At 51.7% G+C, this 16,078-nt stretch overlaps 1 protein-coding gene across 17 annotated transcripts in view; it reads left to right on the forward strand.

The window, feature by feature from the left end:
- SLC2A9 (solute carrier family 2 member 9) overlaps nt 1-16,078 on the forward strand; it is a 208,216-nt gene that overhangs the window by 8,525 nt on the left and 183,613 nt on the right. For all 17 annotated transcript variants that reach the window (XR_012131823.1, XR_012131822.1, XM_073237843.1 and 14 more), the window contains exon 3: nt 10,677-10,837. Coding sequence is in view for 15 of the 17 variants with exons in the window: in XM_073237843.1 (XP_073093944.1) it covers nt 10,677-10,837 (161 nt within the window). In the remaining 2 variants the exon portion in view is untranslated. The remainder of the gene's footprint in view (nt 1-10,676; nt 10,838-16,078) is intronic.

The following is a 16,078-nucleotide window of genomic DNA, read 5'->3' on the forward strand; positions in this document are numbered from 1 at the left end:
AGCAGAGTGCCAGGTGCACAGGTTTGTGATGACCTCAGATGCTGACTGCCCAGAGGGAGGCACAGGTTACGACCATCCTCCGAGTGCTGTCCTCACTTCAGGTCCCAGCTGGGAAGGTCTCCCAAGCCTCTGGGTCCAGAGTTCTTACTGGGGTTTCACTATGTAGGCATAACTAAGATAGTCAATCTCCAGTGCCCCTCCCCTCCGTGGAGGCAGGGCTGGTAGCACCCGGCTCAAAGCCCCAACGGTCCATCCACAAGGCTTAGACACACGGCAGGGCCAGCCCCCACCCTGAGTGGTCTCATTTGCATGAAGTATCAGGTGGGGTCCACCGTAAACAGCAAAGAACTCCTGTCACTCAGGAAGTCCCAAGGGCTAGAGGCTATCTTCCAAGCACTAAGGACAAAGACCGGCCAGATTCTCAGTGATACAGCTGTACATGGTATCTGCACCATGTCTGTTCTACAAGGTATGTGTGCGACATAGAAACACCCAAACCACGTGCTTAAGTGAATTAGTGAATGAGAGAAGGAAGACGCAAGCAAGGAAGAATGAGAGTAAGAGCTCTGCTTGGGGGGGGGGGGTCTAACTTACTGCCCCGCCCGCATGCCCTACACCTGAGGGCTTTCTTGAAACAAAACCAGAATCCAGCAAAAATCACAGTGAAGCGCTTGGCTTGTATAGTGAATCACTCGCCTTTCCCGTATTTCTGTGCTGCTCATGTCCATTCTTCTTTGCTGGAGAGACAGTCGCACCACGCCGGTGTTAGTGCAGCGGTCTCCCCCAGCCGCAGCCCCTGTGCTGCTGTTTTAGTTGCCTGCAGTCGACTGTGGTGGGAAGGTGATCCCCTTTCTGATGCATCCTCAGAAAGCCAGTGGCAGCCTAACCCCAGGTCCCAATGACTGTGTCGTCCCCTCCCTTCATCTCATCGCATTTTATCATCTCGCATCATCACAAGAAGGGTGAGTGCAGGGGGATAAGATATTTTGGGGACTAGAGAGAGAGAGACCACGCTCACATAACCTCTATTACAGGGTGCAGTTATCATTGTTCTATTTTATTATTAGTTATTGCTCTTATTAGTCTCTTATGGTGCCTAATTTATAAATTAAACTTTATCATAACATAGTATATGGAAGGTTTGGTATTATGCCTGGTTTCAGGCATCCCCTGGGGGTCTTGCAACGTGTCCCCTGCAGATAAGGGGTGACGACTCTATTTATGCCCCGAGTTTCAGCAGAACAACCAGTTTGACTCCCCGTAAGTTTCCCAGCATGTATGGTGTATTTTATATCATTTTCCTCTCCCTGATCCTTCCCTAACGGCAGGTGAACAAGCGGTGATCAAGAGCAAGCCATCATCTCTCCTACAGGAGCACAGCTGCCCCCTTTAGCAGCAGATGTCAGATCTGGTCCAAGGAAAGATGCCAGTGAACCAGCCGCCAGAGGATGCGGAAGCGAGCTCTGGGCCTTTCGATTAATCCCCCTCAGGCTGCAGTTTTAGTAACTTTTATGGGAGCCTAGGTATTCCTAGAGAAACAGGGGCACACAGCAGGCCACCTCTGTGTGGTGTGAAGCCCGGTCTCAGGAAAACCAGGGTGTAGATCATGTCAAAGATGTCAGCTCTGGTCGGGGCAACAGGGAGGCATGGTGAGGCCTGGCCCGTCGGGGGGAGAGGGCTGAGATCACAGGAGAAGCCAGTGCATCTTGTCATTGACAGAGACAATGAGCAACTACTCTGGTGAAACGCCTCTGCCTGGGGAGTTGAAACGTGGAACAAGACTGCCATGGATTTTTCACCCTGAGTCTTCCGTGCCCCTTTCCTGCTCTCTCTCCCTTTTGCTCCACCTGGCCTCACTGGCTATAAAAGCAAAGCAGGCTTCGATTAGCCAAAGTAGACAGCACAAATTAAAGATTTAACCGCTCAGTAATAAAGCGACTGCTGTGACTCTCCTTCTGTGAAGCAGGGACCATATCTCTCACCTGCATGGCAGCCCCGTGGCAGATACTGTGATAACAATCCTATGCCATGCATAAAGGGAGGAGAGAGGCTGAGGACCTGGCCGAGGCTGCCCAGCCAATGGGCGGCCCTGTGTCTAAGCAGGACAGTCACAGCCTGGGCCCCACCCAGAGGCCATTTTAAGGTTTGGTCTAAATTTACTCTTTTTCCCAAGATCATTCATGTATGCTGTTTCATATCCTCTTTTTTTGGCTTAATATTTATATTTTAGGCATTTCCCCTTGTTCCTGAAAATTCCCTGTCATCAGGGCTTCCAGTAGCTGCGTATTACTGCATGCTGCATCCGTCCCAGCCTCCTGGTGTGGGTCTCTGGGCTTGCTCCCCAGTTTTCTCTAGTATAAGCTGCTGCTGCAGGTTGAAATTACGAGTTGTGAGTCATTATTTGGTCTGGTTTGGTTTTAATCAGAGCTGGCAGACATGCTTCCCAGGCCTGGGGTGTCAGTGCCTGTCTGTCCCAGAGCAAGGGTGCGGCCCCTGCCTGCTCGTCTCCTGGGGTCCCCAGTTTATTGGAGCTGGGAAGCCTGCATCTTTGATTCAAAATTTTCTCATTTCATAAAGTTCCTCTGGGAAAATGCCTGTGTGGAACCTAATGGGGAAAGGACCACAGCCCATCTCCTAGAGGTGTGGGGACAGGGGTTGCTGCGGTCAGACGGCAGAAACAGAGAGTTGGCCAGCCCAGCGAGGCAGGCAGGCAGGAGAACTTGGAGGGCGCATGTTGGAGCTGGACTTCTGCTGTGCACAAGCCCATACCCAGCAGGAGAGATTCTGTTTCTGACCCACAGGAGAGAGAGACACTGAGAGATATTCAGTGCCTACCATACGCTAGACATCATACCAGGCACTACACACCCCCATCGAATCCCTCCAGTGGCCCCGTCTGCAAGCTAGGATCGTTACTCCTTTTCTACAAAGAAGTTCCTCCAGAATCGGTACTCAAAACCATCCCCCTGAACTTGGGTTGGATCGGATGCCCTCTCCAGCCCCTGCTGCCTCAAGACTGACTTTGAGCAGCCATAGGCAATTTGAACAGTAATGCCAACAACTATCATTCTCACTGCAGCCACCCGGAGGATGTTCACAAAAAGTGGGGAGTGTCATCTCAGAACAATTAACAGGTCTGCGTGGATGCACTGTCCCCTGAAAACACAGCTATGCAGTCTCTTACAAGAATGTTTGAGCAGGAGAGAGGCTCGGGACTGCTTTTTGTTGAATAAGAAGGATATTTGAGAATGTACACATTTGTGCACTTCTGCCTGGGGCCACATAGAAAATGAAACTTTCTTTCTTCATTTTCTATATAGTTAAAGCCAAAGGTCAGCCCTCCCCCACCATTGCGTGGGTGGTGGTGGGAGCCCAGGCAGCGCTGAGAGTCTTACTGCTCTGACCGCTGCTCGCACCTGGCACATCCTCCTGCGTTGGGTTCAGTTTTCATTCTGCAAGCCAGCTGTGGGAGCACAATATTCTCAGGGGTCTAGAAATGCAGAGTCCTCTTTCCCACCCAGTCAGCTGGCCACACTCCTCCAGGGGCGTCACACAATGGGGAGAAAAAACCCACCCGGACAGGCAGACTGACTGTCAAGTGGGGTCAAAATGGGAGCTGGATGTTTCCTTAGGGCCTGGGAGGTGAGTCGGGTCCCCATTTATCACAGTGAAAGCATTGGAGGCAGAATCAGCAACGGGAAAAGGTGTGTGGGGTGGAGTCCAGAGCAAACCAGGAACAAGCTTCCAGGGACCTGGCCCAGTGGGGTAACACAGAACACACGTAATTAATTCCCCAGCAACGGGTGTGACAACACATGTGAAATGTCTACCAGGGAAGCTCATCAGAGACTCAGAGTTTTAATTAGGGGCTGGCCCCATAGGCACCCTCCACTCAGCATATATGTCATTCCTGACTCCCAGGAAGAAAGCTCGCGCTCAGCAAGAACCACACCGTTTGCACAGTCTCAGCAATGTGAGCCACTCTTAGCAGTTCTGGGAATGTTGGCAGCCCTCCCCCAAGCCAAGTTCCCCAATGCTGGCCGGGGGCCAAACTTGCATGCAGGCCTCCGAGGGGAGCAGTCTCAGGCCGGGCATGCTTACTTCCGCACCGCTGGCCTGGCTCCAGCAGTCTGGTGACACCAGGGGGCACTGCTGGGCTGGTGGGCTTCGTCCTTGTGGGGCCCTTATCTCAGAAAGCCTAGCCTGGCAGTGGGCACTTTGATAAGGACTTTCAATGTTTTCTCCACTGTGCCAAGGTGTCCAGTGGCGTGGACCATCTTTACAAATCCGTAAGGAGTTAGGGGCAGGACTTGCTCGAGGATGCAACAGTGTAAGTACTCTGGCCCCTCCGCAAAAGTGTTCAATGTATGTGCATTTTTATAACACTCCTGAGAACAATCTTAGAAGAATCCATGGCAGGCTCTGTGTGAATCAGTGAGGAGCAGTAATATTGTAAAACAGGCTGCAAGCTAATTTGCCTCCCATTGTCTGGCAATTTCCTATCATTATTTGGAGGTGTTCTCAGCCAGTCTTCCCAGCTGGAAATTACATAGTTCAATTTGTTTCCAGAAGCATGGCCCCCTAGTTGTTGGCTGGGGAGGTGGTAATAAATCACTCATGGATTCATAGACCTACAGAGAAATAAACAAACTCATGCCCCTTATTTTACGGATCAGAAAGAACGACCTGAATACCATCACCAGCCACCCCAACTTCCACTTTTCCTGTGTGCTTCCTGTGGACCCAGCACTGTGCTTGATACTCATTCTCATATGAAGTCCTCATAGTGACTCTTTAAGGAGGGAAATAATTTAACAGATGAGGAGCTTGAGGCACAGAGAGGTTAAGTAATTTACTTGAGATCACCCAGCAGAAAAGTGGCAGAGCTGAGAGTTGAACAAAGTGGCTTCCAGGGCCCTCAGCCCCTGAAATCCCTGTTCTCTGAGACAGAGCCACTTGCTGGAGGTTCACCGAAGGACTCAGCATTGTGAGCAGGTCTCAAACCCAAGCCCCTACTCCTCATTCAGTCTCCTTTCCTGGATTCTTACTACTGGTTAATGATCAGTAGCCTCCAATTCATTCCTTTGCAGTTGGGGCACTAGTCAGTACTAGTCATAATATAACTCCTTGATGAATTCATAAAAGAGTTCTGTTAGGCTCATCACCTCTGACTGATTACAGGAGCCTGACTGCGTTGGCCGCCTCTGGTCTAAACCTTCTGAAATAGCCTCCACACTGAGCCTGCAGCAAACATTCTAAAACACACGTTAGAATCTGTCTTCCGCACTCAAATACTCCAGTTTCTCCCTAGTGCCCCTGGGATTGAGTGCAGACTCCCTAGGCTGATAATCAAGGCCAGTTATGACCAGCTTCCGGGTCTCTGTTCCCTCTGTCCTACCCAAGCCACTTGCCCTTTTGCTTACCAGATCTGGGTCACGTGGCTGGGCATCCACAGCCTCTCTGTGCTTCCCACCATCACAGCACCCTTCACCCCATGTTATATTTGCATGTTTCTGCTATGGTCTTCACTAGTTCTCGAGCTCCTTGAAGTCAGGGGGCTGCAGAACTCATATCTAGAAGATAGGGTGGGAGATTGGGCCCCTGGTGGGAAGGAAGCAGGTGTGTAGAGCCAGATAGGAGGACACAAAAATGGGCCTCTTATAAGTAGGCCCAGTGGAAAAGTAGGATATGAAGTCCATGAATGAGACTCCCAGAATGGCCTAGAGATCAGCCAGCATGGTGGTCTTGACACTATGTTATTACAAATACTTTTTTCAAATGGATTCTTACACATTCTCTAAAACATAAAAGGAAACCTCTAGCTGAAGGCCCATATCTCCAAACCTACCCACACTTTGACTTTGTCTAAATCTTCCCTCTTTCTTAAAGCCTCTTGTTATAGCAACTGTCATGGCGTGGGCTTTGGAGTTGGACTGACTGTGTTTGGGTAAAGTAGCTGCCAGAACAAGCAACTGCAAAATCTCAGTGGCCTAACACAGTGAAAGTTCATTTCCCATTCATGCCCCCATCCACAGCAGGTGAGCAGGGGCGCTCTGCTCCACGCAGCCATTCGGGTCCCAGCTCCCTCAGCCAGAGTGGCCCCACCATTCCTTAGGGCTTGGAGGTCTCTGCTGGTTCCTCTGTGAACAGCCAGCCTACTTGGAAAGGGAGTGAGTGAGGAGAAGGCACCCAAACCCTTAACACTCGTCCCACTGCCTCTCACACCCCTTTACTAAGAGGCAGTCAATGACCCCACCCAGATGCAGGGCACTGAGAAATGGGACCTGGCAGTACGGCCAGGAAAAGGAGGAGAACCTAAAAATTGTGAGCATGAGCGGGCTGCACAGTTCCACTGGATCCCATGTGGCTTCCGGGTACATTTCTCAACTGTAGAGTTTTCTGCTCTTATGGAAATTCATAGGATGGCTGCACAGATGTCTGATACATACTTAGCAGTCAACCAGTATTCATTGCATGTCTCTTCTCCCTAAACCCGGTCTTTCAACATGCAGCAGAGGTGCTGACATGACCATCTTTGCATTTCCTCTACTAAGAGCTGGAACAGAGGAGCAGTTAAGAGAAGGGCACTGGAGTCCAGCTGCCTGGGTGGGAGTCCTGGTCCTCCCAGATGCCAATGGTGTGAGCTCGGGAAAGCCCTTATGGCCCTGTGCCCCAGGTTCCTCATCTGCCCAAAAGAGAAGTCAAAACACAGCACCTGTCTCATGGGGTCGTGGTGGGGACAAAAAGAGTCCCTGTGTGCCCAGTTCTTAGGTTAGTATGTGGCGTTTTGTAACTATGAGGTTTGGGATGCCTACTTTTATTATTATACAGTGACCAACACACAGCAGAAACTCAGTTTAAAACATGAGCACTGTCTGTGTTATGCATTACAAGTCATGTTCACATGTGTTAGGTTCATGAAGCTCAGCTCAATGTGTTTGTGCAGTGAATGACCCCTCACTGCACGGCGTCAGCTGTCACATGAGCCCTCAGGTTGCTTTCCATCTAGGCCTTTCCTAGACTCACACGTGGAAAAGACAAACGTTTCATGGTTAAAGCTGTTACTTTGAAACCGGTTGGGTAATGTGCTTCTGCAGGGGGCCCAGGCCACACTGTGCACTGCGGGTCTCCTGGCCTGTTCCTCTCCCAGCAGAGGCCCCCACTCTCTGGTTCCCCAAAACTGAAATAAGAAATCTATGCAGAGACTCCTGCAGCAACGCCTAGCAGTGCATGATAGGAAAGCTGCCTCTTTTCCCACTGGGCTCCTGAATATCTGAGAAGGAAAAGAGAAAATTTCCTCCCAAATAGCATCCTTTTAGTTTCTGCACATTAATTCCAAGAAACTGGTCACCACTCCAAGTGTGACAACAAGAGGGTCTGTTGGGTATTAGCAAGGCTCCTTCAGAGGCAGCTCCAATTGCTTCGGCTGGGGCAGGATTGCCCTAGGGACCAAGGCCGCATCCAAGAGCTGCCCTTCCATGCCCAGGGGCCTCCTGCTTACTGGGCAGCAGGACGGGTGCCTGGGAGGTCCTGGTGCTCTTTCCTTACTCCAGCTCCTCTGCGGTCTTGAGCCTATAAATACGTGCTGTAGCCCTCGGGGCATCTTGTACCCCTGCCTTCCTGTGGCCCCTCCATCCCTTTGGCCTAGCAATTCTCACACGTTTTCTTGCTGTACTCTTTGCCCCTTCAGAGCCATCAACCTTGCGTCTGTGGGGCCTGATGGAGCGTCTAGCCCATAACAAAGGCTTAATTGATACTTAGTTTTAAATCAACAAAGGCACCGTTGTACTTAGCCGCTTCGCTTTCACACCTGAGCTGTGAGATTCAGAGTCCATTCAGTGGAGCTGTTGGCTTAGGGCTCTGAAGTCGGGCAGACAAACCCTCCCCTGGTGTTAGAGAGACTTGGGCAAGTTATGTAAGGCCTGGTTTTCTCATCTGTAAAAGAGGGTTTCTACTACCAGGGTTGTCGCGGGGCTGAAGTGGGATGATTTCTGTGTCGTGGTGGGGTTTCAGCGGTTGTAAGCAGCTACAATTTCGTCTGATTGGAACTACAACAGGAGCTGCTGAAACAGTAGCAGCTCCCAGGACGGGTGGCGGGGCTGGCGAGCCAGGCTCCGAGGCTCTGCAGCCTGGGTCAACACCCAAATCACACCCAGAGCTGGTCCTCTGGGGGCCCCTGCAGCCACCGCTGCCGTCTGCTGCACTGCTGGCCTCAGACACAGTGGCTCCAACCACCACCCTCTTCACCAGCTCCAACACCCTCCTTCCCAAACCTGGAGCCAGTCACCCAGTCATTCCTGCCCATTCTGCTCTCAAAACGTATCTCACAGCCGTCCCTTCTCTCCATCTCCACTGCTTGGTCCGGGCCACCGTCACCCTGGTAGTGCAGTGCCTCCCAACAGGGTGCCAGCCTCCTCTCAAGCTCCCCTCCAGTCCCCCTGCCACTCCGAGGCCACAGAGGGCTCCAGAAAATGCGAACCACTCCACGTCCTCCCCTTACTCAAAACCCTCTCATAGTTTCCCCCTTCATCCAAAAAAAAAGAAAAAACAATCCAAGTAACAAAATCACTACCATGGCCCCTAAGATGCTGGGTGACCTGCCCTTTACTCCCCCTCCAGCTCCGTGCAGCCCACTCCTTCCTTGACTCGTGCCATCCCACCCCACTGGCCTCCTTTCAATTCTGTGGGCACGCCACATTTTTTCTGCTGTGCTGTCACGGCACATGCTTATCCCTCTGCCTGAAACACTTTCCCACTACTTAAAAAAACTTTAAAAGTGGTAGAATGTATTACACATAGAGCACACAAAATATACACATATGCATTGCATGTGCACACATGCACATGCACACACACCCACACACACCGACTTCAAAGCATTATGAGTCTGGCACCCAGCTAAGAATGAGAAGATCCTGCCATACTGCTCCCCAGTTTTTTCTTGCACCATCCCAAGATTGCCATTGACCTGACATTTGAAATCATTATTTCTTTACTTTTATTTTTGTAGTTTTACAATCTACATGTAATTCCCCCCAAAAATTTTTAATCTAGCATATTTAAAATTTTTATATATGACATATCATGTATTTTCTTTTTGTTACTGGCTTGTTTTGTTCACAAAATTTTTGGTTATCAAAAATGTTATGTTTTGTGAGATTTTGTCATGTGTTTGCAGATTGCTATGGTTCATTCATGCTTGTGGCTATAGTGTTTTGTATTATTCCATATTACAACTATTCCACAATATGCTCATCCATTCTATTGTCAGTGGGCATCTGGGTTGTTTCCCATTTGGAGCTGTTGTGAGCACTGCTACCATGGACACTGGGTAAATGTATCTTAAGGCAGATGGGAAAAAGATTTTAGAGGAATTTTCTAGAAAGAGGTTTTCTGCGTTGTAAGTTAGGAGCATGTCCAACCTTAGGAGGTGATGGTGAGCTCTTTTCCAGGATGGTGGTGCAAATTAAATTCCCACCGTAGTGGCATGAGAGCGCGCACTGCTGATCGTCACTCGGTCTTACCAAACTTGTTAACTTTTAGCCTACCTGGGGATTGTGTGAGCGCCACCCAAGTACTGCGCCCTGCTCCCAGCTGTGACCCTCACAACAGCCCTGAGATGTCAATGCCACATTCCCATTTTTCAGATAAGAAAGCCAAGGTCTAACTGGTTTAAATCATTAGCAAATTGTGCTGTCCTCAAGACCAGGTCTATGCAACCTGAACCTATGCTTTTTTTCTTCAGTGTCACATGCTGGCTCTGGAGAGGTTTGTGGGCCCTTACTGGGTACTGGGGGGTAACTGAACCATGGTTCACTTGAGGGCAGAACTCTCTTGGGGAGCTTAGCACCATGGCCTCACTTTGGTACACACTGGAATTACCCCATCCTCATCCCAAACCCACTGAACTGGAACTGGCAGTGGTGGGCATCTAGTGGATGCGAAGTGGTATCTCACTGTGGCTTTGATTTGCGTGTCTCTGTTGACTAATGATGTCGAGCATCATGTCATTAGCTTCCTGGTCATTTGCATTTTCTTTGGCATCTGTTCACTCAAGTCTGTTACTCATTTTTAATTGGGTTGTCTGTCTTCTTACTGACTTGATAGAGTTCTTTATATATTGTGAAATCAAGTCCTTTGCAAATGTGTTCTGGTGGCCTGTGGCTTGTCTTCTCATTTCCTGATGGCGTTCTCTGAAGAGCAGAACACTTCATTTTGATGAGATCGAAGGGATCATTTTCTTTTCCTTTTATGGTTAGTGTTTTTTGTGTCTTACAACTTTGCCTAACCCAAGATGGCGAAGAGTTTCTCATGGTAGGTACATGAATTTTTAACACATTTCCCAGTTGGTTCTGCTGTGTCCCAAAGTGGGAGGAGCCCAGACATGATGCTTACCCTAGTTCGGAGTTAGACCTGAGTTCAACGCCCAGGTTTGCCACTTACTGAGAGAATCACTTTGTCTCTCTGAGCCTGTTTCTTTGTCTGCAAAATGAAGTAAAAAAAGGACCCATCCACATATTTGTTAGAAGGGTTCAGTGAAATAAAGCTCAAACATAACTTAGCAAATGCCTATCATGAAGAGAGTGCTGTATAAAAGCATTTTTTGTTATGCCCCAGTGGGTTGCAAGCAGCCGGGTGGGGCAGAAGGAATAACACAGTCTGTTGTTTGTTTTCAGTACATCAAGGCCTTTTACAATGAATCGTGGGAACGAAGGCATGGACGTCCAATAGACCCGGATATGCTGACTCTGCTCTGGTCGGTGACAGTGTCCATATTCGCCATCGGTGGACTTGTGGGGACATTGATGGTGAAGATGATCGGAAAGGTTCTTGGGAGGTCAGTGGGGGCCATCTCTGTTTAGGGGTCCACTCTGTAATGTTCACAATGTCTGGGTCATAGTCAGGATTGTGGGAGAAAACAGAACCCCACTCAGACAGTCCAGCTGGAGAGATTTTAATGCTAGCAGGGCAGGGGGAGGAGGCGGGCCACTGAAGCCAAGGAGAAGTGACACCACGAATGATGGCTGACAAGCAGCAGCTGAGGACGTGCAGGGGCAGGACTGTGTCAGGGCCCTTCGTCCAAACAGGGAGGCGCAGGGGAGAAATACCGTGGCTTCTCCTCCCCACCCCCGCTCCCGTCTGCTGCGGAGCCTGCCGTGGTTCAAAGCCATGTGGAAGCCAGAAACACCAGAGCCCTGTTGGTGCAGCCCAGTAGCTTCGGCTCCCGGGGCTCGGAGCAGGGCTGGAGGAGCAGGTGGATCGGGTGTGGGGCCAGCAGGGGCAGTCAGCACGGTGTCTTGTAAGTACATACAGATGTGCTTAAAAAGCAGACTCTTAGACAGTGTTCCGTTACATGCCTGGTTGATATTTTACTTGTCCAGTCCCCTGTGGATAGACATTTAGGCTATTTCAAATCTTTTACAGCATAAATATGCTGTAGGGAGTATCAAAGCTTCCTGTTGAAATTGCCCATCCAGGCCTTCTCCAACCACACCCACTTCACCCCCCTAGCCTCATTTCTCACTTATTTTGGTCATGAAGACTTCTCTCAGATCAGATGGATTTATCGTAAATTCTCGAAACGTCTTCTCTGTACCCTTGCTTATAACTTCCTGGGGGATACTGAGGTGTTACAGGGAAAGCAGAGGCCCTGGAACATTCATGTCTGAACCGGGATCATGTCCTCCACTTGCTGGCTCTGTGCCTGTAGCCAAGTTGTGCAATGCATTTGAACCTCAGCTTCCTCATCTGTGGACTGGAGACAGTTGTTCCCACCCCACAGGGAAAGGTAAAATGACTGGATTAAACGAATGGGGGCGGAATGGCCTCAGCAGATGCAGCTCGGTGAAGAGGATGCCATTGGCCATCCTCCTCCTTGCTTGACACCCCTGCCCCGTAAGTGCACAACCTGGCTCCATGTTGCGCTGACCTGAACTGGAGAGGAGATCCATCAGACCCCAGGGAATCCCCCCACTCCCTGGGGGGAAGCCCCCGCCCAACCCGTTACACTCAGCCTCTCACCCCCAGCCAGGAGCGCAGTAGAACTGACAGTGCTTCAGAGCAGATTTTTGCAGGGCTGGGACAGAAAGCCATCCCGAAAGCATCCATGCTGCGCTCATGCAAGTCTGAGGCACCCCAGTGAGGTAGGGGAAGGGCTGACATTTTCCTTGTCCCTGAGGCCACTTCCAGGGCATTAACTAGGGGGAACTCAGGCCCAGGGAGTATAACAATGGCATCATGGAGGGAGCACTGCCATTTTCTGAGGCCCTGTTTCTGAGGGTTCCAGCACTCACACACACTCTCCTGTTTGCTTTTCTCCACCGTGGGGGTCTTAGATGGGGAATGGGAGTTGAAAGCCTACACAGCGCCTGAGCTCAGGTTGGAACCCATGCCTGACAGCCACAGCACGGGGAGCGTCCCACTATGCCAGGCAGATCTTAATTAGGGGCCTGCTGGCAACAGCATTGTAAAGTCCATTGTTGCTTCACAACATTAGGGGACTGGCTGGCCCCCAGGTGGGCACCACTGGCAGAGTGCCTGAGACAATGTTGTTAGGCCTCTGGCCCCAGCCAGACTCTGACCCCAGTCCTCTTCCCCTCCTAGGTGGCTCTATGGCCTGTGACGTATACTGGTCTTTATCTGGCCATGGCACTTATACCCCGAGGCTCCATTAGAAGGCTTTGAACCCAAACAGATGGTTCAGGAAAAGCCATACCCGAGCCCGGGTCAGGATGCCACAGCCCAGCAGGTCCTGACTCCCCAGCCTGCAGGGTGTGTGACGTGGGACTTCGCCCCCTCAGCTCTCAGTCTGCGCCCCTCCCACGTGTGAAAGGAAGGCAAGGACCATGGCTTCCCTGCCTCCACAGCATCCAAAAGAGCAAAGGAAAACCAGAGAGAAAACGCAGTGGAAAGATCCTGAATTCCTGAGCGAGGGAGGGGGCCTGGGCCGCACGGACTGGATCAGGGTGATGGTTGTCATGCCCTCGGCAGCTGCCCACCCTTCCTCATCACGCTGGGAGTGAGGTGGGACTGGATGAAGTCTCCGCCTGCAGCCTTGCTCTGCTGGGTGCAACAGGAGCAAACCCCGACGGAGGCGGCGACTGTTCAGTCCCCTCCGCAGTAGGGCAGCGCTTGGCACTGACGTCTCACAACTCTGTTACCGTGGCTCTTCTACAAGTGATGAACCCGGGCACTGAGAGCCCCAGCAGCTTGCCCAAGGTCGCCGAGAATGAGGTTGACCGTCGTTCAGTTGCAGTTTGTCTGCCCGCAGGGCTGAGCTCTTCCTGTCACATGGTGCCGGTGCCGACTGAGCAGTTTCTTGGTGCCATATTCACCTGCCTCGGGGGCTGTCCAGGAGGAAGACGAGGCGGGCTCCAGGCGTGAGGCTGGGGTAGGGTCCCACAGGAGGGTGCAAATGTGACTGGGGCGAGGCCGGGGGAGCTGGGGATCCTCAGAGTCAGGTGGGCCTGCTCCCTGGCAAGCCCAGCGTGGAGCTGCGCCTCATAGGGCAGGTTGAATTCGTCTGTGATCTGCGAGCAGGGCAGGGGCAGGGGGCACAAGGGCCCAGGAATGGTCTCTGGAGAGGAGCCGCCCCATTATCCCCTCAGGGATGCAGGTCCTTTGACTCCTGGAGTGTCCTGCTTGGAGAACTCTGGGCTATAGAGAATCCTGGTTGAATCTGCCCCTTATTTGGGGCCGTCTATTCTCTGCTGTCATGGCTCTGTGACTCCTTCCCTCATGAGACAGGATGGGGACCCTGCTGGCGCATGGATGCTCTGATGCTCACAGCCCATGGGCCACGTGTGAGTTACTCAGACTCCCTGTGTGTCGCTTAGTTCATGGTAAGATGAAGATAAAATACTGGCTAAGTCAGGGTGGCGTGAAGATCAAGGAGATGGCAGAATGAAAGTGTTCATGGAGTCAGCCCCTGACTTACATTCGTTCTTCCTCCCCACCATCACCAGCTCCTCCTGGGGAGCTTCCTTCCATCACTCGGCAGAGCCAATTATGATATGCCCATTAAATTGCACTGAAATTGGGCTCTTTGCATGTATCATTTTTTCTAGTTCTTTCCTCTGGAGCAGAGCAGAGAGAAAAAAATATGCAGGAAGCCACCAGGAGACCCACACAGGCTGGGAAACCAGATCCTTGGTCAGAGACTTGAGCAACCCCTGTCACCAGGGTCCCCCCTGCAGCAGACTCTCCTGAGCACCTGCCGAGAGCCGGGCACTGACTCTGGCACCTGGGTGTCATGGCAAACGAGAGAGCTCACCGCTGCTGCCTGGGCTGGGGCGCTGGCAGGAGGCGGGCCCCGAGCTGCTCCCTCTGCAAGTCACCACGCCCGCGCGGGGCTGCGAGCGGGGACTAGGCAGCTGGGGAGCCCCTGATTTCCAAATCTGTAAAGCTCGGATTCGCAAGGCCACCTCGAGGAGCAGCCATGCAGGCTGAACGGTAATATTTACAAAATGTCCGATGTTGGTCAGGAGGCTTTTTGAATACCTATAAGAGGAGCCCACATCAAACTAGCTTAGGTCCAAAAGGGAGTTAACTGGCTCACATTACGGCAGTGTAATTGGGATGAACCCAGTAGCTCACATGAGATGGTGAGAAGTCCGTTTTCTCTGTCTCAGCTCTGCCTTGCTCTGCGTTGGCTTCATGCACAGTCTGTCCCTCCCCGTGTGGGGCAAATGGCCACAGAGCTCAGGGTGACATGGCTCCTGCTTGTCCTCAGCACAGACTGCTCCCAGAACCTCCAGTAAAAGTCCCAGGCCTGAATCTCACTTCCCCGAGTGAGGTTGCCTAGCCTCAGGGCTTCTCAACCAGGAGCAGTCTTGTCCCATCAGGGCACATTTGACAACGTCTGGAGACATTTCTGGTTGTCACAGCTTGGGGGCTGCCACTGGCATCTAGTAGAGGCCAAGGATGCTGCCTGGCAATGCACAGGACAGCCCCCTACCATGAGGAATTTCTCGGCCCCAAATGTTAATAGTGTGCAGGTTGAAAATTCCTGGTGAGTAACTTTCTAATGCTCTTTCAAGTAATTGTATCATGTTCTCATTTCTGATGCCACCGTGGGGTAGAGATGTGACCACCACCAGCCCCCATGCTAAGGGCAAGGGTGGGGAGTTTCTTGGACAACCCCCTGAGCCACTGAGAACAGCGGGTAGCCACCGAGCAAGGCCAGCAGCCAGCACCCTATGCATCATGCCGGTCAAATGGCAGGTCCTCAAAGTATTATTTCTCTCCTCATTCGCTACTCAATTTTTTAAAATGTGTCTTGATATGTAGTAGTAGGAAAGAGCATTCGCTCTCTTGACGTCTGCTGGAGGAGTCTGCAACGCATGGGCAAGGATGTATCAGCTTGGGCCCCAGTCAGAGTGCCATTGCTGGGAGGCTTGAACAGCAGAAATCTATCCTCACAGTTGGGGAGGCTGGAAGTCCAAGGTCAAGGTGCCAGCAGGGATGGTTGCTCCTGAGGTCTTTCTCTTTGGCTCGTAGATGGTGTCCTCTCTCTGTGTCCTCGCCTGGCCTGGTCTATGCAACAGTAGTCCTGGGGACTATTCCTCTCCTTGTAAGAACACTAGTCCTACAGGATCAGGACCCCACCCTCATGACCCCATTTAATCTTAATCACCTCCTTAAAGGCTCTGTCTCCAAATAGAGTCATGCTGGGGTTCAGGCTTCAACACAGGAATTCGGGGACACCCTGTTCAGTCCACAATGGAGCATGTCCACTGCTTGCTGACCATCGTTTTTCAGGTTGGACTTGTCTTAGGAAGTGGAGGTTTCTGGAAGCAGAGGCTGCTGCAGGGCTGGGGACACACACGTTTGGTTAAGGGAGGCTCAGGAGACCCCTTGGAGGAGGGGGAAGCAGAAGAGGGCGGAGGAGAAAGAGCCCAGCCTGGCTGTGAGTCCAGAGCTTGAGTCACGCCCCAGAGCCGTCCCATCTGAGGCAGGGGCTGCACCAATGTCCAGCACAGTCCAGGCGCTGGCCGTAGGCTGCCCTGCCAGGCGGTCCCTCTGCTGGGGAGGGCAGTCTTCCGGGGAAGGGCAACCAGGAGCCTTTAGCAGCCACACG

The sequence above is a fragment of the Manis javanica genome, chromosome 5 (genome assembly GCF_040802235.1).
Source record: "Manis javanica isolate MJ-LG chromosome 5, MJ_LKY, whole genome shotgun sequence".
NCBI lineage: Eukaryota > Metazoa > Chordata > Mammalia > Pholidota > Manidae > Manis > Manis javanica.